The sequence below is a fragment of the Orcinus orca genome, chromosome 4 (assembly GCF_937001465.1).
Source record: "Orcinus orca chromosome 4, mOrcOrc1.1, whole genome shotgun sequence".
NCBI lineage: Eukaryota > Metazoa > Chordata > Mammalia > Artiodactyla > Delphinidae > Orcinus > Orcinus orca.
This window is the reverse complement of record NC_064562.1, coordinates 47697583-47717896: the sequence shown is the minus strand read 5'-3', so window position 1 is coordinate 47717896 and position 20314 is coordinate 47697583. Positions and strand designations below refer to the sequence as shown.

General features: G+C 45.8%; 1 protein-coding gene across 10 annotated transcripts in view; it reads left to right on the top strand.

Annotated features, from left to right (window-relative positions):
• The window catches only part of SEPTIN11 (septin 11), a 118258-nt gene that overhangs the window by 85759 nt on the left and 12185 nt on the right, over nt 1–20314 (top strand). For all 10 annotated transcript variants that reach the window (XM_033406485.2, XM_012536880.3, XM_033406484.2 and 7 more), the window contains 4 exons: nt 3826–4012; nt 7132–7293; nt 12098–12194; nt 13413–13581. In XM_033406485.2, the coding sequence (XP_033262376.2) occupies nt 3826–4012; nt 7132–7293; nt 12098–12194; nt 13413–13581 (615 nt within the window). The remainder of the gene's footprint in view (nt 1–3825; nt 4013–7131; nt 7294–12097; nt 12195–13412; nt 13582–20314) is intronic.

Genomic DNA, 20314 nt, shown 5'->3' with positions numbered 1-20314 from the left:
GAAATTATGTGAAAATGTAAGGACTTGATTTGATCTGCCCTATCCCCCCTCCTTCCCCCACCCTGCCCTTTCCTCTGCTTGATAAGGCTAAAATCCACAGAAGTTTGAATTGGCAGAACAGAATATAAATAGGTATCCTTGCTGTAAGAATGGAAACTAGCAAAAGGCAAAATAGGAATGAAGTTTCCTTATCTTTATGACTTTGGGACAGGAGTAGGAGAGAGGGCAGAGAGTCTGTTCAAAGGATGTGAAGGGGAGTACAAAGCCACTAGGCTGACTCATTATGCATCAGGAAGAAACTGTTTCATCAGCATAATTAAATCTTGAACACAAGGCATAGTGGTTATGGTAAATTGTTCTCCTGAAATACATTTATTTGTTTATAATGATATAGAGGGTAAAATGGATGGGATTTTGTGCATGTGTGCTTGTTGTGTGTAGGAGGTAGGAAAGGAGGTCTCTGGGTTGAACCCCGGGGTTCTGACACGGCCAGTGGTCTAGATGCGGGTGCAATTTGCTGACCTGAGGAATACGGGGGAGTGTGGGTCTGGGGACAAGATGAAGAGTTTGATTTTGGACATATTTAGAAGAGCAAGTGGAAATATCTGGTAAGCAGTTGGATGGATTGGTCTGAAACTTGGGTGAAAGATCTGGTTGAGTGAAACACAAGAGTAAATGTGATTTTCCAAGGAAACCACATACAGGGAGAAGAGGGAGATTGAAAAGATTGGCCCAAACTCCTTAACAGGTTATGGCAGAAGGAAGCCCGAGGTATAGAGGAGAACAAAAGATGTCTTTGGATATACCAAATACAGGGCAGAAAGCATGCCTCACTGGAAAAGGAGAGGTGCTATGCCTCCCAGAGAAAACCATAATTCAAAAAGAGTCATGTACCACAATGTTCATTGCAGCACTATTACAATAGCCAGGACACGGAAGCAACCTAAGTGTCCATCGACAGATGAATGGATAGAGAAGATGTGGCACATATATACAATGGAATATTACACAGTCATAAAAAGAAACAAAATTGAGTTGTTTGTAGTGAGGTGGATGGACCTAGAGTCTGTCATACAGAGTGAAGTACGTCAGAAAGAGAAAAATACTGTATGCTAACACATATATATGGAATCTAAAAAAAAAAAAAAAAAAGCTCTGAAGAACCTAGGGGCAGGACAGGAGTAATGACTCAGATGTAGAGAATGGACTTGAGGACACGGGGAGGGGGAAGGGTAAGCTGGGACTAAGTATGAGAGTGGCATGGACATATATACACTACCAAACGTAAAATAGATAGCTAGTGGGAAGCAGCCGCATAGCCCAGGGAGATCAGCTCAGTGTTTTGTGACCACCTAGAGCGGTGGGATAGGGAGGGTGGGAGGGAGACACAAGAGGGAGGAGATAAGGGGACATATGTATAGCTGATTCACTTTGTTATAAAGCAGAAACTAACACACCATTGTAAAGCAATTATACTCCAATAAAGATGTAAAAAAAGAAAACAACAAATGCAGAAAGGAAATGAATAGAAAGCAGCAGCGTACTTGGGCCACTCTTGTGGGGAGGTGCTCAGAAGCTGCAAATCAGGAACTGGGGAGGCAGGAAGGAGCACCTGCTGTGAGCTGCTCTCCTCTCCTTGGGGCTAAGAGGGCGCAGGGGGACCTTGATTCCCGCAGTCACATGCCTCAGTGTCAGGAGACCGAAAGCTCAGGCCCTGGACTGACAGGGCATGGGTGGGCCTCGCTGGAGTGGCCTGATCCACTGCCCTACAGGGCATGAGTCAGTAGCAGAGCAGTTACCATGGAAAGGGGGTCAGTGTAAAGTTCCTTTTTTTTTTTTCCCTGTCTTTTTGAAAAGTCAGGCTTGCTTTTCTCTTATTTGTTGTTTATTATATTACTATGAAATAGTTATATCTCACAGTTTTATGGGCTAATTCTTTACATATGTTAGCTCCCTTAATTTGTCACATTAGCTGTCTGATATAGGTAATATCTTTGTCCTTGATATTACCTATGAGGAAATGGAAACACAGAGAGGTTTAGCAGCTTGCCCAAAGCCACACAGCTAGTAAATTATGGATTTGGAGTTTGGTCTTAGGTGGTCTGGCTTGAGTCCATGCTTTTAACCCCCATTTTATGTCACTATCCTATCATAATAATGGCTATTGTTATTGTTATATAATTCCTGCCTATATTTTAAAATTGGAAAATGGAGGAGAATCTTATTACTTGCTCATCCTTTCTATTGGAATTCATTGGGATTTCTACTGTCGCGTTTAGAATTTTATTTAGGCACATTCTGCTTTTTCTTGAAACCTCTAGAGATTTCGTCTGCTCGCATTGAAGCAATGGATTATGATAACTCACCAAGGAAAAACATAAAAAAACTTTTTTCTGTTTTCAGTTTTGGTCATACATTTTTGTTTGTTTGTTTTGTTCTGTTTGTTTTTTCTTTTAGGGCATCTGCTGTCATCCTCATTATAAAAGATTTATAGTTCTCTTTCAGGGATTTCAGTTTAATTTATGGATCCGAGAGTTGACTGTTGAGAGATTTTTATTTTTCTTAATGCCTAAACCGCTCCTCAGCAAGGTAGTAGGTTTGGGGAAGAATTAACCCATTTTATTCCTAATCAGCCCGTGTCATTGCTGCTGACCCTTACTTCTGAGCAGTCCCCTTGGAGACCTGGAAGAGTTCATGGCTTTTCCACAGTGACCTAATGTACTGTTTAATCCCTGGAGAACATATGGTTTACTGAATATGTCTTCCCAATATGCTATTAGTGATTGTGTTTTTGGTCAGCTAATAGAGTCATGTGTAATTATTCAAAATGGATTTGAATTATGATTTGGTGAGAAGAGAGGGTTACAGAGTTTACCTTCAGATCATAAAATTTGAGAGCTGGGGAGAATCTTGATCATAATAGACCAGGCAGTTCAGTTTATAGATGAGGTTATGGCACGCGCAGGGCTTTATGAGAGTACGGAGAAGCCCTCGTCCCCGGGGGATGGGGGCGCAGGAGCAGGGAGGGGCTGCCAGCAGGAGGAGGTGCTGCATCCTGAAACTGCAGAGCAGTTTCATCTTGTGCACCGATGCTAATCAGCTGGGAGAGGCTGTCAACATCACTTTATTGAGACAGATTTTGAGGCTCAGTTTTGGCCCAGCAGGAGAGAATGCCACAGTCTCTAGCAATACCTTCATGGGTGCCATGGGGGAAGTGACAGTGCGTCTCACCTATTTCCAGTTGCTGTTTTAAAGGCCGAATGTTAGCCAGGGGAATAATAGGAAGAAGACCATTCCAGGATGGGGTGTGGGGGGATGGGATGGCTAGCACGAGGAAAGGCACAGAGGCAGGCGAGAGCTTGACATGTGGGACAGAAAGGGTGAGCCCCGGAAGGGGTTGGAGAGAGGGCCTGGGGTGATGTTCAGGGGCCAGATGGCTAAAGGCCTGGGCTGCCAAGGTAAGGAACTTGGGCCTTAGCTCTTAGGGAAGAAGGAGCCACTGAAGACTTTCCTGGAGGATTGTACAAAGAGGTTTGAGACTAGCAACATGCTGATTTGAAAATGTGTTTTAAAAAACCTTCTGGGGGCTTCCCTGGTGGCACAGTGGTTGAGAGTCCGCCTGCCGATGCAGGGGACACGGGTTCGTGCCCCGGTCCGGGAAGATCCCACATGCCGCGGAGCGGCTGGGCCCGTGAGCCATGGCCGCTGAGCCTGCGCGTCCGGAGCCTGTGCTCCGCAAGGGGAGAGGCCACAACAGTGAGAGGCCCGCGTACCGCAAAAAAGGAAAAAAAACAACTACAAAAAAAACCTTCTTCTGCATCCTAGCTATAAGCCGATCGTGGAATATATCGATGCCCAGTTTGAGGCCTACTTGCAAGAGGAATTGAAGATCAAACGTTCTCTCTTCAACTACCACGACACCAGGATCCACGCATGCCTCTACTTCATTGCCCCCACTGGACATTCGCTGAAGTCCCTGGACCTGGTCACCATGAAGAAGCTGGACAGTAAGGTACTCACTGCTGTTCTGGGTACCGTCCACTCTCCTGTAAGATCACTTCTATCCGGGGGCCCCAATTTAACTCTGCTTTCAGTGTAACTTGGTGTTTTGTTTTAAAGACTATGTTTTAGAGCAGTTTTAGGTTCACAGCAAAACTAAGAGGAAGGTGCAGAGATTTTCCACATACTCGCTGCCCCGTGACATGCATGGCCCCACTCCCACCCCATTGCCAACATTCCCATCAGATGGTGTATTTGTACAACTGGAGAACCTACAGTGCCACATCACTGTCACCCCAAGTCCATAGTTTACATGAGGGTGCACTCTTGGTGTTGTACATTCTGTGGGCTTAGACACATTTATAATGACATGTATTCATCACTAGAGTATCATACAGAGTAATTTCACTGCCCTAAAAGGCTTCTGTGTGCCACCTGTTTGTCCCTCCCTACTTCCTAACCCTGTGTTTGTTTTTTCTGGTTGACGGAGCCATAGGGTTTTGAAAAAAATGGTTCAAAACCTCTCTGGATATTAGGACAAAATAAAACAAACAAAACCATGTAGCTTATTACAAAGTATTTTTAGTTCTTAAATTAGCACTAGTGTATGCTTTGTTGAGGGTTGGGGAATTATACAGTGGAGACACCTAAAGGGTCGTAGGAAGCCTTAAATTTAGTGAGATTGAACTATAATTTCATGCTTTGTTTATTTTCTTAAAAACTTTCTTTTAAATCTCTCTTTGAAAGGTTTTTACAGGCTTGGCTTTAATTTGAAGTTTAACATGGAAAAAAAACTTTATTTTTTTTTATCTATGTGATAAGGATGGTCCAACTTCTTAGATTTTAAAACTGAGCTGCACCATTTGTTCAAAAGAAGTGGAGTCTCAGATCAAGCCTGACCCCTAACCTTTGCACATTTATAACCTTTCTCCTTCACAACATTTGGAGGAAGGGACTGATGAGTTTGACAACATTTGATGATCTACTTTATGATTAATTGAGCTATAGTATTTCCTCTTAGATTCTAACCTCCTTTTGAGTTCAATACAAAGTCTTACCTTTAGAGGGCTTTGTTGGGTGTTATTTTCTGTCCGAACAACACTGTTTAAAAGATGCCTTTGCTCCGGAGGGACGTAATACTGAGAGAATGCTGAGAAGATCAGCCTGTCCCCAAGGCCTCTGCCTGTACCAGCCCAAAAAGGGGCCTGCGGGCTGACACCGAGCCAGGCATCCGGGGCCCCCAGCTTGTGCAGACGCACTGCTTTACAGAAACATATTCTACCAGCCAGAAAGGAGTCCTGCAGCTAGAGCACTCTTGGGAGAATAAATGGAAACCCTTCCTCGTCTCATTTGATTCAGCTTCAGTGAACCATCGATGGTGGCTCACTGGGCAGGGAGGTCTGCTTCCTGCCTGTCGGGTCCTTGAGGGCAGGGCTGGGAAGCAGACAGCGGGAGGTGGCTTCCTCTCTGAGGCTGAGCTTGTAGACCACGCCAGGGTGATATCCAACAACAGGAGTATGCTTCAATTTAAAAAGGGAAAGAAAATAAGGCAAAACAAACAGCTAATCAAAACAAAATAAAACAATCGCTACAAAGCTGGTTAAACTGCTTTCAAAGAACTATTATTGTTGTAGAGCTGAAGTGCTAGGGAGTATCTGAAAACGGTATTGTCAAAGGTTTGTTGATACAAGTAAAGTGAAGAGTTAAGGCAAACAGATGACAATTTCAGACAGGATTTCCAAGCACCTGCCACTGAGGAAGAAGAGATTTTAAATCTAAATTTGCTTGGTTCCTCTATCTACTCTAATCAAATTGGCCAAGAAAATACGAACCTCTGCCATTTTGTCCATGTTGATATTAACCCAATACTAAGTGTGCACAAAAGTTAGCCAATACAAACCATAGGGAGGGGTTTGTTCCCCACGTCCTGGTCCAGGCGTTCTCCCACCCTCAATGATGTCTGTCTCGCTGAGGCAACTTGCTGCAGGAAGCCCATCCATGATAAGGTTAGGATTGGGTTGAGGAATAGGGCAGAACAGATTTTTCCATCAACGGGTCATCTCACTCTGGTTTATCAGGGATATTTGACTTGGCTCTTGGGATAAAAGGAGAAGCAAAGGAATGCAGATGTGACCTGGAAAACCCCCCCAAAGACTCCCTCTTCTCTGGCTGGGACTGATCGCTTTCTCACGGAGCCTGTTCCCTTTTCACCTGAGCTGGGTGGAGAGCATGGTCCCCGGTATCAGATGTCAGTAGCAACTTGTTGAAACCTCTGTACCAATCAGGGAGTGGAAGAAAGTTAATTGTAAAAAATCGATTTTAAAGAATGTGTCCTGTGGACAGTGCTGGGGTAAGTTGGGAGCAGAGTGTCCCACCTTGGGCTTTGGGGCTTGCACTTGAGGGTCCTTGGCCCTCATTCTGGGCTTTCTGCCAGTGTTGTCAAACGTCAGAGTTCTCACCTGGTCTTTGTATCTGATGCTCTGAAAGTGAGCCTTGTTGTTTGGCACTAGGTCTCATTCTGGCACAAAGAAGTAATGTGATAGAAGCTGATTTTCAAGAGAATTAGTTGGTGTGATTTTGAAAAATTTAAAAGTAGGTGAAATCAATTTTGTTTCGGTTAATACTTAGGTTCTCTGCTTCCAGCTGTTCTCAAGTCATCAGAAGAAAGAAAGGATGCTGTCCTGCATAGAGCTGAATATTCCACTATTCTAACTAATGAAAATCTTGGTATTAGACTGTTAGAAACATGCAAAAATCAAACTCCTAAAGTAGCTGGGAGGAGTCAAAAAGGAGTGGTTACTCAAAGAATAGGCTTCTTTGTTACCGCTCTTTGTCATAGAGTAACACTTCCTTTTACACGGTAAAGAAGAATGAGGTGGCATAGAAGAGGAAATTATGAGGATGCTTTCTTTCAGTGCCAGATGGGAGCGAGTAAAAATGTTCAGAGATGGAACTAAAAGATTATTCCATATCTTCTTAATTTTGCATCTAGGTAAAAAGTCCAATATTTAATATCATCTCTATTTCTAAGGGAAGTCTTACAATTTCTGCTGCTTTGTTTTCTGTATTTTATTCATTTGTCTATTTTTCTTACGTTGGAATCGTATAAAAATGGATGTGTTTGGTTTATAGGTGAACATCATTCCAATCATTGCAAAAGCTGACACCATTGCCAAGAACGAATTGCACAAATTCAAGAGTAAGATCATGAGTGAACTAGTCAGCAATGGAGTCCAGATATATCAGTTCCCCACAGACGAAGAAACGGTGGCAGAAATTAATGCAACGATGAGTGTAAGTCCTCAAGTAAGAAAGGACCAACCAGTGATTTTCTTGAAAGCTTTTCTTAGTAGCAGCATTGTGCAGTGGCTAGAACATTGGACTAGCATCTAACATACTCAGTGGGGTCCAGCTCTGCCACTGTTTCAAGTCATTTAATCACCCTACTCCTCAGTTTGTCCATCTGTCAAATGGGAGAGTTAGACAAGATCTCAGATCTCCTTCCTGCTCTAACAGTTATGATTTCCACAGCAAATCTTGTGGGAAGGGAATGCCAGCCCAGCACCATTTCACACAACGCAGCTTAGAGGAACTAGCTCTCTGCTTGCTTCTGCCAGTGTCAGCAGAAATATATCCACCTGCCTCTCTTTTGCTTCTGTGATTGGTTCCTGCCTTTTTCTCCTTTCTGCATTCCCCACCCGTTCCTGAATCATGAGGTAAACTGGCAGTGGAGGGTAGAATTTCCACATCACAGGGAGGAATGGTCAGGAGATAAATGATGAAAGCTTCAGCAATCTAGGTGTGCCTGTGATATAATCTCTCCTGCTGACACTCCGTCCTGCTAGTCGATACCCAAGTCTTTCCCACTGCTCCTGTGTGTCTCGTGGCCGTGGCTCACCTCTGTGTCACGTACCTGTACCCATCTTTCTTCAGTTGGGAATGCCCGACTTCCGTAGAAGAAGCAGCATTCTTCACACATAGTTGATGCCCACTGAGGGTGTTTGGAATTCTTAAAACTGCAGGTTAGTTTTCAATGGAATGTAATTAGAAGCTGTTAAATAGCTTGGCCTTCCCTGAATACGTGCTCGAAATTGATTCAGAAGTGTGCTGGTGGCAGCGGAAGCCAGTCTAGATTTTTTAATTTGTGGTCCGTTGAGGTATGTTTTACTTTCCTCAGATCTGATCATGACAAGTGTCTAATCAAGTCATTATTAAAGGCACTAGAGGTGCTCTTTTTTTTTTTTCCCGGTACGCGGGCCTCTCACTGTTGTGGCCTCTCCCGTTGCGGAGCACAGGCTCCGGATGCGCAGGCTCAGCGGCCATGGCTCACGGGCCCAGCCGCTCCGCGGCACGTGGGATCTTCCCGGACCGGGGCACGAACCTGTGTCCCCCGCATCGGCAGGCGGACTCTCAACCACTGCGCCACCAGGGAAGCCCCAAAGGCGCTCTTTTAATTAACAGCTTTGTTGAGATATAATTGATATACTGTATGACACCCATTTAAAGTATACAATTCAGTGGTTCTTAGCGTATTCACAGAATTGTGCAACTATTGCCGCAATCAATTTTAGAACATTTTCATCACCCCAGGAGGAAACCATATACCTTTTAGATGTCAGCCCTCTAACCATCAAACACTGGCAACCACTAATCTACCTCCTTGTCTCTGTAGGTTTGCCTGTTCTGGACATTTTATATAAAGAAAGTCATACTGAAGCTTGTCTGGAGAATTAAATGACTTGGTCAAAGCCTTCCAGTTAAGAGCAGCACTGGGATTCTGACCCAGTCCACCTGGTCCCAGTCTCGTTGCTGTTTGCCATCGTAAATAGGAGACCAGACTAATTCCACAAAACTGCTTCTTCCTTCTTCCATTCAGCATATGCACTTTTCTAGATATGGCTTTTATCATTTAAGGAGGAACTTTTCCCATAAATCACTCCCAACATGATTAGGGCTTTGGAAGGGAATGTAACTTTCCCCTTCTCTGGGAAATTGTTGAATTTAAAATTTTATGGGGCGTCCCTGGTAGCCCAGTGGTTAAGAATCTGCCTGCCAATGCAGGGGACACGGGTTTGAGCCCTGGTCTGGGAAGATCCCACATGCCGCGGAGCAACTAGGCCGCTGCACCACAACTGCTGAGCCTGCGCTCTAGAGCCTGCGTGCCATGACTACTGAAGCCCGCGTGCCTAGAGCCCATCTCCGCAATAAGAGAAGCTACCGCAACGAGAAGCCCGCGCACTGTGACAAAAAGTAGCCCGTTCTCACTGCAACTATAGAAAGCCCGTGCACAGCAACGAAGGCCCAAAGCAGCCAAAAATAAATTTAAAAAAAAATTTTTTTTAAATAAAATAAATAAAATTCAGGGATCTCATTAATGCAGAGATAGACCAGCTAGGCTCTGTCCTAGTCTGGTCACACTGAGTCATGTGACCCCCCCAGCTGTCATGCTCCTGTGTCCAGGATAGTAAAGGGTCTGGAATTCTTGGAAAGAACTGGAGAGCAGATTCTTCCTGGGAAATGGCCATGAGGGCATGCGAAAGGAAGGTAATCATAGGGGAGAGCGACTAGACTTACTTAAAAGGTAGAACCAAAACCAGAGGGCAAAAGAGCATTGCGGGCTTTGGGCCCAGTGAAGTGCACGTTTAACTCTTGGTACCTTCATCACAAGTAGTTGGTGGGCAACAGATTCTGCTTCAACTCACTCAGAAGAGATACCATGGAGGGAATTCCTACATAAGGCTCCACCCCTAAAATTCTCTGGTTCTGGGTACTGAGAACTTGGTGATAATAGTAGTGCCTGACATTTTGACATTTATGGAGCACTTATTACTATGCATCGGGCACTGCTCCAGGCTCCACATTTAATGTTCACAACAGTCCCACGGACCCAAGCGGAGGAGCGTACTTGGTTATAGCACCACTAAAAGCTCAGGCTGGGACGGCACGTGTTTATTCGACCGTAGGACTGCCATTTGGGGTCAGTGGGATTCAGGAAGTAACATGAATGAATACCATCCAATTTTTCTCTGTATATCCCTTCCTGTCCTTTTAAATAATTTTGCATGGCCATGAAACTAAATTTGTGTTACATTTCTTGGAAAGAAAATACCCATGAATCTTTGCTCTTTTTCTCTCTTTATCAGATTCACAGAACTGATATCCCCAAATTCATTGTGCTCTTTATCAAGGAATTTTCTTCTAGGGTCTTCCTTGCAGGCAGTTCCTGGTGATGAAATCCCGTATGATAAGTGGAAAGCAGATTTCATTGGCGGTTGCTTTCGTCACTCAGGTCGAGTGGAGGGGGCAGTTCCCTGGGTCGGCACAGCAGAACGTGGGCTGGAAGGGTCCTATTACCCCTCAGCTCCAGGGAACCGCATTTCAGTTCCAGATGCTGAAAAAGAGAACGTGCTTTCTTTCCTTCCTACAGAGTGTGAGATGAACTAGAAAATATAAGTATCTGGAGCGCCAGACCAAATACCAGTTGGGCGGCCCGGGCTGAGGATTTTGCTAAGCTCTGGGAGAGGATCTGGCTTTAAAACACTCTTGTCTGCCTCAGTGTATCTGTAGTGGAAGAGCACTGGGTCAGGGAGCCCTAAATAATAATTCTCAGAGCAGCCATTTCAGATGTTATTCTCACGTGCTAATAGGAGAAAGATAGAATTACTGTTTTCTCCCCGGAATGTAGCCATAGTTACCAAATAAACCAACGTGGCACAGCCAGTTGTCTTGAATAGTAGCTCTGCTCAAGGTAAGTCGGGGTGCAAGGCTTGAGCCAGTAAGTGGAGCTAAAGTATATTTGACTTGAATTTTGTGCAATGATCAACTGTCTAAAGCAGTGCTGTTCAGTAGAAATATAAGCCACACGAGTAATTTAAATTTTCCAGTAGCCATATTTTTTTAAAATAAATTTATTTATTTATTTATTTTTGGCTGTGTTGGGTCTTCGTTTCTGTGCGAGGGCTTCCTCTAGTTGCGGCGAGCGGGTCCACTCTTCATCGTGGTGCGCGGGCTTCTCACTACCACGGCCTCTCCCGTTGCGGAGCACAGGCTCCGGACACACAGGCTCAGTAGTTGTGGCTCACGGGCCCAGTCGCTCCACGGCATGTGGGGTCTTCCCAGACCAGGGCTCGAACCCGTGTCCCCTGCATTGGCAGGCAGCTCAACCGCTGCGCCACCAGGGAAGTCCCAGTAGCCACATTTTTAAAAAGTAAAAAGAAACATAAAATTAATTTTAAGACCTTATTTAACCCAGTATATCAAAAATATCATTTCAACATGTAACCAATATAAAAATTATTAATGAGATGTTTCCATAGCAGGGCTTTGAGGTCCTCTGTGTGTATGTGTGTGTGTATTCTTTTTTTGTCGTACCACGTGACTTGTGGGATCTTAGTTCCCCAGCCAGGGATTTAATCCAGTCGCTGGCAGTGAGTGTCGAGTTCTAACCACTGGACTGCCAGGGAATTCCCCCAATGTATAGTTTATAATTACATACATCCCAACTTGGACGCATACCTAACTTACTGCTAACATATTTAAAAGTTTTTCAATGTGAAGTAAGTACCAAAAAGATAATTTTCCTTCATGTTTGCATCTACGTTAACAAAACTGGTTCTTCTTTTTTTTAAGAAGATCTGAGTTTGAAGCAAAGTGAAATGCAGTCCTACCAAAACAATAAAGTGATAATTAATGGAAAAATATTTCACACTGCTTCCCTTTAAATGTAACTTAATTAAAAGTAAATAAAATTTAAATTTTCTTCGTTTTACAAGCCTCCTTTCAAGTGCTCAATAACCACATAGACCAGTGGCTAGTCTCAGGCAGTGGACATCCCACGCTTACCATAGAATCGCAAAGACTCCTAGTTTCCCCCTGAGTCCAGCTCATGTCAGATACTTGGCATCTGGTTGTAGGGGGGCTCGGATACACGAAGCCCAATCCCACTGAACTGTTGAGCCCCTCGCTCTTCTGCCCTCCCTCGCCCTTTTCTCTTGCCCTGAGCAGAGGCCTGCGGGGGGAGGGGGCGTGTGGAAGCGGAGGAGAGCACGTGTTTGCAGCACGGGGAGGATAACCGCTCTCTGTCCTGTGTTGCTGGCAGGTCCACCTCCCTTTCGCAGTGGTCGGCAGCACCGAGGAGGTGAAGATTGGCAACAAGATGGCAAAGGCCAGGCAGTACCCCTGGGGTGTGGTGCAGGGTACGTGCGCATCGCGGGGAAGGGCTTCCTCGTGTGTCACCCCCAGGGTGGCTGTCCCCGTGGGGTTTGGGCGGGTCCTTGACGTGGGCAGGTGGAAGGGGGTGGCAGGGTTTTACACCTGGCAGTCGTGGAGGCCAGAAAGAAGCAGGGAGGCTGGAAGCAATGGAGAGAAGTGGTTGCAGAGCCCTAGTGCCGATGAGGCAGCCCCCCAAGAATGCTGGGTTGTGTGGGGAATTTCGTATAAATTCCTGCTGGAAGAGAGATCTTCCTTGGGAGTTTGAATGAGTTCTTCATCAGCAAAGAATAAGAAAAGCTGCAGAAAGCTTCTTGCGAACAAGAGGATACTTGTTTCTCCATTATCTCTGGAAAAATTGTCTTCTTGGTTTTTTTTTTTTTGGAAATTGTCTTCTCAGTAAATATCTGAGAACAAGGGACCTATAATTGTTGTGGGACATGACCACAATCTGTAACCTGAAGACATTTCCTATGTCACTTTGATGGGCAAGGTCTCAGATTCTATTACCAACCCTTGTGTGTTGTGAAGGAGGGACGTCCAATGCTATGGATTAAGTAGGGTGGCTGCAGAAAGTTCCCTCATTGGCTTATGATATATCAGTCCTCCGTTTCCTTTGTTCTGAGTAAAGGCAATAAATCTGTGAGACAGGAGAAAGCACAGTACCTTTGAGATCTGTAGGAAAATTATGGTTTTTATCAATCTTCCCAAATTCTCTACAATAGAAAAACTTGCTTTATAGTGTTGTTGATAAAATTAAAGGAGATGATACATAAACACTGCCTTGTACAGGTCCCGACAGCACGGAGGGGTAGAAATCGGCCTGGCTTTGGAGCCAGAGGTGACGGGGTCTGAATATAGACTCTGCTGCCTCTGTCTGGGAGGTCAACCTGCTCATCAAAGCCACGCTCTGCATCTGGGAATCCTGCTAGGCAGAACTGCTACCAAGAGTCAAGACAGTATTGGCAAAGCTCCTCCCACGGTGCCCCGCCCTCAGCAGCCACCCTCATCATCAATCATGGTCCCTGCTGTCAGAAATCCTGTCTCTGTAGGGGTGTAAGGAGGATCCAGTGAAGGATCTTCGGGTGACCTTGAGGCCTCCGAGATTTCAGGGGCAATGGTAACTACGTCTTAGAAAGATCACTTCAGATTTTCATGACATCGCTGCTGAGAGCCCTCCCCGCTCTCTTCCCCATCTCCTGCAGTTGAGAATGAAAACCACTGTGATTTTGTGAAACTTCGGGAGATGCTGATCCGTGTGAACATGGAAGACTTGCGAGAACAGACTCACACCCGCCATTATGAGCTGTATCGGCGCTGTAAGCTCGAAGAGATGGGGTTCAAGGACACCGACCCTGACAGCAAGCCCTTCAGGTATGTGGGCACCTGGCAGTCAGGCCCCCCAGGCAGCGGTGTGAGTGGCGTGCTGGCGCATCACAGAAATGCTCGTTGGATTGAGATATGGGTGGTGGAGGGACCTGGCAGGGGCAGATTAACAGCACGGATTGCCAGGCATTGCGATAACCGCTTTATTTGTATCATCTAGAGTACCCGATGTAGCTGATGTCATTATTGCATCCTCAGTTTACAGATGAGGAAATGAAGGCGCTGCACGTGTGAACAGCCTGCCCAAGTAGGAAGTGACAGGTGTGAGTTTTGAACCTCTGTTCTTAACTGTTATACTCACAGAGGCACAGAACCTGGTCCAGGCATTTACAAAGGTGTGGATGCCCACTACAGTTTGTCCCGTTCATTTTTGCCAAATAGGTTTAACTTGCCGTGTCTCCTACTTTTTGACGTGCTCTTACTAGGTTCCAGTGAACCAGTACAATTCTAACAACACAAATGAGTACTGAAGGAAACGACTTACAGAACATTTGCTATGTCTTTTCCCACACCGCTGATGGACTGAGAGGAAGAGGCAAAACGTGAAGGGGAGAATATCGAAGTTAAAGTAGAATTAGTGGCCCTGCAAGGGCCAGGCCCTGTTAGAGCCCAGTGGTGGGGAAGGGCTGGTGGGGGCAGAGTGCCGGGGCCACTCCAGGCTTGGTGAACGGTCAGAGGAAGGTTTGCTGCCACCTGGTACAGGACAGGATTGCTTCACGGGCATCTGAGTTGAGGTGATGTGAGGTGTGTCTGTGCTTGGCGCCTGTACTGATCGGGGGCCACGGTTCCTTGGAGAAGACTGTTTTCCTCCTCTTTTGTGGCTGGCCTGGACTCCCACTGAAACGTCTAGGAGCGGCTGGCCGCGGTGCCTGAGGCAGCCTGTGTGCAGTGCCAGTGGACTCCCTCCGCTGGATCTGAGCTGCCATTGCAGCGGCAGGGAGGTTATTTTCTTGGAATCTCTTTAGTTTGGTGAAGTCTGGACTGGTCTCCCAGTGAAGTGTTCCTGTGGAATGTATTTGGTGAGAACAAATGGAGACCCCAGACAGAGGGCTTCTAACCAAAAAGTTAGCTTCTAGCTAAGTTTGCATCATTTAGTCCTGCTCTAGGGGCTTGTAAAATTGGCCCTCTTCATTCACGTGAAATGTGCTTTCTGAGGCTGGGTAGAGGATGCCCTTTTGTATACACAAGTTTAGGGGATTGAACCTTGAAATGCATTGACCAAAAAATAGCCCCTACACAATCTCTGAGGAAAATGGTTTTTGTGTGGCAGAGACTCTCTTTATTTTTTCATAGAGTTTTGTTTTTTTTTTCACCCATGCATAGAGATGAAACGAAAGGAACCACAGTAAAAATGGAACCCATGTGCCCTCCGCCCTCGTTCAAACCCAGGCGATGTTGAAGGGTGAAGGGGCAGCAGTGTGGGTTCAAGTCTTAACCCTGCTACTACCCAACTCCTTAACCTGTCTGGGCCTCAGGTTCTTCATCTGTAAAACGAGGAGCTGGGCTAGATCAGGGGACAGTCAGATCTAGTAGGAGAACTTTTTCCAGAATGTGCCACAGAGGAAATGCTCTAGGCTCTGTGGACCATGTAGTCTCTGTCCCAGTGATTCAACCCCACCCTGGTAGTGTGAAAGCAGCCAGAGACCCTAACGTGAAGGAACAGGAGTGGCTGTGTTCCAATAAAAAGGTATTTACAAAAACAGGCAGGGCCAGAGTTTGCCCTCCGGCTGTAATTGGCCAGCCCCTGGCCTAGATCATCTCTTGGAGCCCTGAGCTGCCTGCAGAAGTTAGAATGCATGTGACTGTTTCTTAAGTCTGTGAGAGGTAATTTACATCCCCAAATGTTAAGACCCATTCAGCACAGCTGTGTTTTTTTCAGCTCTGGAATTTGGAGTCTGTCATGCAGGCCCCTTCACTAACCTTCCACCATCTCGACCAACTGGGGTTCCTGGTTCCCGGGAACCAGGGCTGGTGAGGATTTCCTGCTGCTGCCCATGTCTCTGCGTTTGAGTTACAGTTTCTCCTGCAAGGCCAGGGTAGCTGCCGCCAGGAGGAGGGTTGCTGGGTGGGTCCAGCCTGTCCTGCAAGGACCCCAGGGGCTTCAGGACCCGTGGTGGGCGTCGCTGAGGCCTGACTTGTAGAGAATGTGCTTTATTCACACATATCCCCCTCCCCATTTGGTTCCTTTTCTACTGGCCTGAGGGTTCCTTTTTGAGGATGAAAAGGAGGGAAATATATTTTATATAAAATATATTTTGTAAATGTAAATATGTTATATATAAATATATTATATATATAAAACCAAGGCCTTTACTCTTTTCCCTGTATAAGAAAATAAGAAACAGAGAAAAGTAGACCTTCTAAAAATAAACACCTTCTATCGTCTCAGTTCCTGGGAACCCTGGAAATAGTTTCTCCTCTTAGAAACCCACTCAGTCAACCTCAGGTGGCCCTCTTGGTATAGGCAGGATCATTTGGAACATGAAAGTTGGCTTTGAGTCACATGTCTTGGCAGATAGCAAGGTGAAATAAACTTGGTCTTCCTCTCCTTGGAAACCACTGCTTTACAAAGGGCCCAGCCTCTCCCTTGGAGGAGTTTCCAGCCTCCCCAGCACTTCTTGTGAGCCTGACACTGAGGGTGCAGGAGGGGACCTGCGTGAATGATGACACAGTTAAGGAAAAGCAAAAGCCACAGTTAATTGAAGGGATTTCCCATTTCAAAGTCGTCATGCCTGGATGCTCATAGAAGACTTTTTTCCCCTGTGAATTTAGGGTGAGCTTGGAGGAGTTATCAGTGGAGGACTCAAGGCTTTTATATTCTCAAAGTAGATAGAGGATCCCTTCACGGGTGTACAGTGAAGTCCGTCCTCCCCTCTGGGCACCCTGTGTCCACCACTTGCCCTCTGGGTGCCACTTGTGTTTATACCATGTGTTTATAAAGCAGAGAGTGGCCTCTACAGCCGAGGCCCGTTAAGTGGGAGCTCCCCTGAATATATGACACCGTGTGAAACCAAACCAGAAGCTGGGCGAGCACAGGAACAGGCCGCATTTAAGCCTTGGAAGTACGTCCCGGGCACAAAAGCTGAACCTGTCCCTGGTGCTTTCCTTCAACCTGCCTGTGTCTCTCTCATCTTGCAGTAGAATCTTTCTCTCTGTCCCTACACGTGTATATGTCCAGGCGTCAACCTGCTTTTTCTTGTGCGCATCTTTCCCACCTGCTGCCCTGCAGCCTCAGAGCTCATGCCTCACCCCAGCCAGAGCGCCCATGCCTTCGCTGGACCCAGGCCCCCCAGACCCTGGCCCCTTTCCGGCTGGCATTGGGGGAAGATGGGGTCGGGGATGGGTCTTGTCGCTGCTGCTTGTCTCCTGAGATGCCACCGCCCTCTTCCTAACACTCCATCCTCACCTCAAAGCACCACCTTCTCCTTGACTCTGCCTGTCAGGTCACAAAAAGTGCTCCTTTACTCCCCTCTCTCAAGAAATCACAAAGGTTTCAGGCCCATGAGACCATTCATTTTTAGGAGCATGGAGGCCTCACTTCCCCAGCCTTGGGAGGTGGGGCTCCCACCTGAGCTAGGTGGCCCAGCTGAAAATCCCGGCTCTGTCACTTCTTCACTGTGTGACCTGCACAGGTTAGGAAGCCCCTCTGTGTCCGAGTTTCTCCATGTATAAAATGGGAGGTGATAATAATAGCTACCTCACTGCGCTGTTGTAAGGATAACACATTTGCGTGTGTAAGTTCCTCCGTAAACCCCGGTGGTGTGTGGTGCTCTGGCCTGCCCCCCACTGGGTGGTCTGGGAGACGTAACAGGGAGACAGCTGTGCTACGTGAATTACTGGAGTGCACGATAAACTGGAGTGTCAGTGCTCATTTTCCCTTCCCTTGACCTCCATGAGCAAAGCCTGCCCCTCCCAAAAGCTGTTAGAAGAGAATGAGAAGATAAAAGCCTCAAACCAGCCCAAACCCTCATGAAAAAATTGTTCACTTCTCACTTGGAAAAGGGTGTTAATAACTACAATTAAAAATTAAGTTGGAAGAGCTAGAAATTGCAAAAGGGATCATCACTTTAGGTATCTGAGAGGGTACTATAGATGCAGTTCCTTCTGGACTGGTTTTCACTGACTGGAAGCATAGGGGAGGGTGTCTGCTGTCTCTCACTCACATGTGGACTTCTGCAGGTGCCCAGGGAGTAGGATCTGTGACTGCATCACTAAGAAACCTACTGCAGGTCACTCCTTGGAGTGGGGGGTTTATGATTTCTTTCTCATACGTTGCTTATGAGTTCCAGTGTCAGAGTTGCAAAGCTGGTTCCTATCCCCGGATGCAGCCATCTAATAAGCAGCGTGTGTTGAGGCCATCTGGCTGGTGGCAACATTGCTCCTTAACCTTTCTCTAGAACATGCGCTTTCCAGCTTTGGGCTGCAACCTTCACTATCACATGTGTTCTACATCGTGATCCAATATACACATATCGTGAAGCGATACCTGCTCTTAGAGTTTGCACTGCATTCTGGTTTCTCCTATCCTGTTCTCTAAACTTTTTCTTTTAACATACTGGTTAAAACCCTTGATTGGGTCATGACCCATAGTTTGAAAATGGATCTCCAGAAACTGGAGCCTAAGCTAGGTTGTGGTTGGGACTGGATCAGGTCGAGTCAATGCTGAGAGGTCGCAGAATTCCAGTAGCATTACCCAAAGGACCTTCTCTCTGTGGGTCACTTAACAGAAGTTTCCACAATTAAACAAATTTGGTTCTAAGTGAATCAACTTAAACAGGTTTTGGTTTTTTTTTTGTAATTGAGGGACTTTTCAGAGCACTTAAGACAAGCAGTGGTTGGCAGACTAGGTACATCAAGTCACCTGGAAGCATTTTAAAAATACAGATTACTTTTGCCTTCGCCTGACATCCTGCGTCAGCAGCTCCAGGAGTGGAGTTAGGAAACTGTGCTCAGAAAAGTCCAGTAAAACACGCGCAGGCGACCCTGACGTGCTGCAGGTCTTGGGAGCCACCGTGCGCTGTGGCTCTCCTAAAGGGAGGTCACACATTGCATTTTCCTTTTGTTCTTTTGGCTTGGGAACCCCACTTTTGAAGATTTCTTGAAACTAGCGATCTCTGGAACACACTTTGGGTCATGTTTCTTGGTAACGTTTCTCTACTAGGTGTTCCACTGCTTGTTAAGAAAGAAGAGGAAGATGGATTCATTATCTTAAAGTCAACAAAAACTGGGTTCCCCAAAAATTTCATAGCAGGGACAAGTCATCTTCTGCCTTTGGCCATTCTGACACAAATGATAGTGATAAAGAGTTTATTAGAAGCTAACAAGCAAAATCAAACTCATGAATTATTTTATAGTTTCATTATCCGTGCATTTCTCTATAGCTTAAATTTCAAGTCCAAATATTGCTATTAATATTAGCCAACACTAATGTCGGCCAAACTTGCTTTTGTCTCCTAAGATAATGTGAAAGCCAAATATACCTCCAGAAACTCCAAACTCGTGATTGTCCATTACCCAGGCAGTGTTGACACTCTTGAGGGCAGGAGAACTGATTGTTCAGCAACCAATAAGAGCATTGATTATAGAAGTATAAACAATCCTAATTAATGCATTTTGTAAGTATGCTGCTCTATATAAACGTATATCCACATGCACACGCCCCTCCACCACCTGAATGTCCTTCTCCTTCTACATGGACAAGTGTGAATGCTGGGGTGGCTCTTCATGGAGCCTGGGCTCACCCACAGGCGCTCTTCATTTTGGAATCAGCACTTTGGATGAATTTGGTCCCTGGGTAAAAGTGGATAATCCTGCTGCAGACTTGTGTAACTGTAACAACCCTTGTTCTAGGGAAACTGCAAGGGAGAGAGAGAGGTAGCAATTACCGGCAAATGTATCTCTGTTTGTGTAAGTGTGGGTGTGGGTGTCTGTTTTTTTTCTAAGTTGTGTTACCAAAGGTGATTTTTCTGTAAATATATCTCTTCTGACTTGGAGGTAAAACAGTGATGGCCTTTGCTTTAAAATATTGGGCCCCAAGTTCTGTAGACAGTCAGGGGGAGGATAAGGTTTAAAATAAAAATCAAACTCCTCCCTGCTCTATTTACAATTGTTAATACCACTTGAAGAGCAGCAATTTTCTGTAATACCTTTAGATACACTATTGTCTCTTTAGATGGTTCACTGAGTCTGTTTTCTAAATTGGGGGCTGGAGGAAGACGAGTGCGGGGGTAACATTTATTAAGCACCGATGTTATCTCAAATGCTTTACTCACTCTGCCCACATTTACCTCCCGAAATCATGGGCCCCGGAAGGCACTATATTCAGAGAACACTGAGGCTGAGAGGCCGTGCCCTTCCGAAGATCAGTCAGTAAATTGCTGTGAACCCCAAACCAACCCTGGTGGATCTGTCTGGCTCCAGTGCCGATGCATTTCTCTCTCTACACCCCCTCCATCTTCTAAAATTCTAAATCACGTCTTCTGTATCTACGTGGTGCTGAACTGGGAGATTCTGGCCAGCCCAGGCTTCCCCTGTGTGAATGCATGTAGCATACAGCTTGGCCAGCAAGAGACATCCCATTAGTGCTACACTGTACTTACGGCCGCATCTCTGGTTCCTGATGTGCTTGTCTTTCTGATCGCCACATAACTAAAAAGAAAGATGATGCCATTTTGTGTGTCCTGGAACCTGGTGAGTTGGCAGCCTTATTTATTTTGAGGAA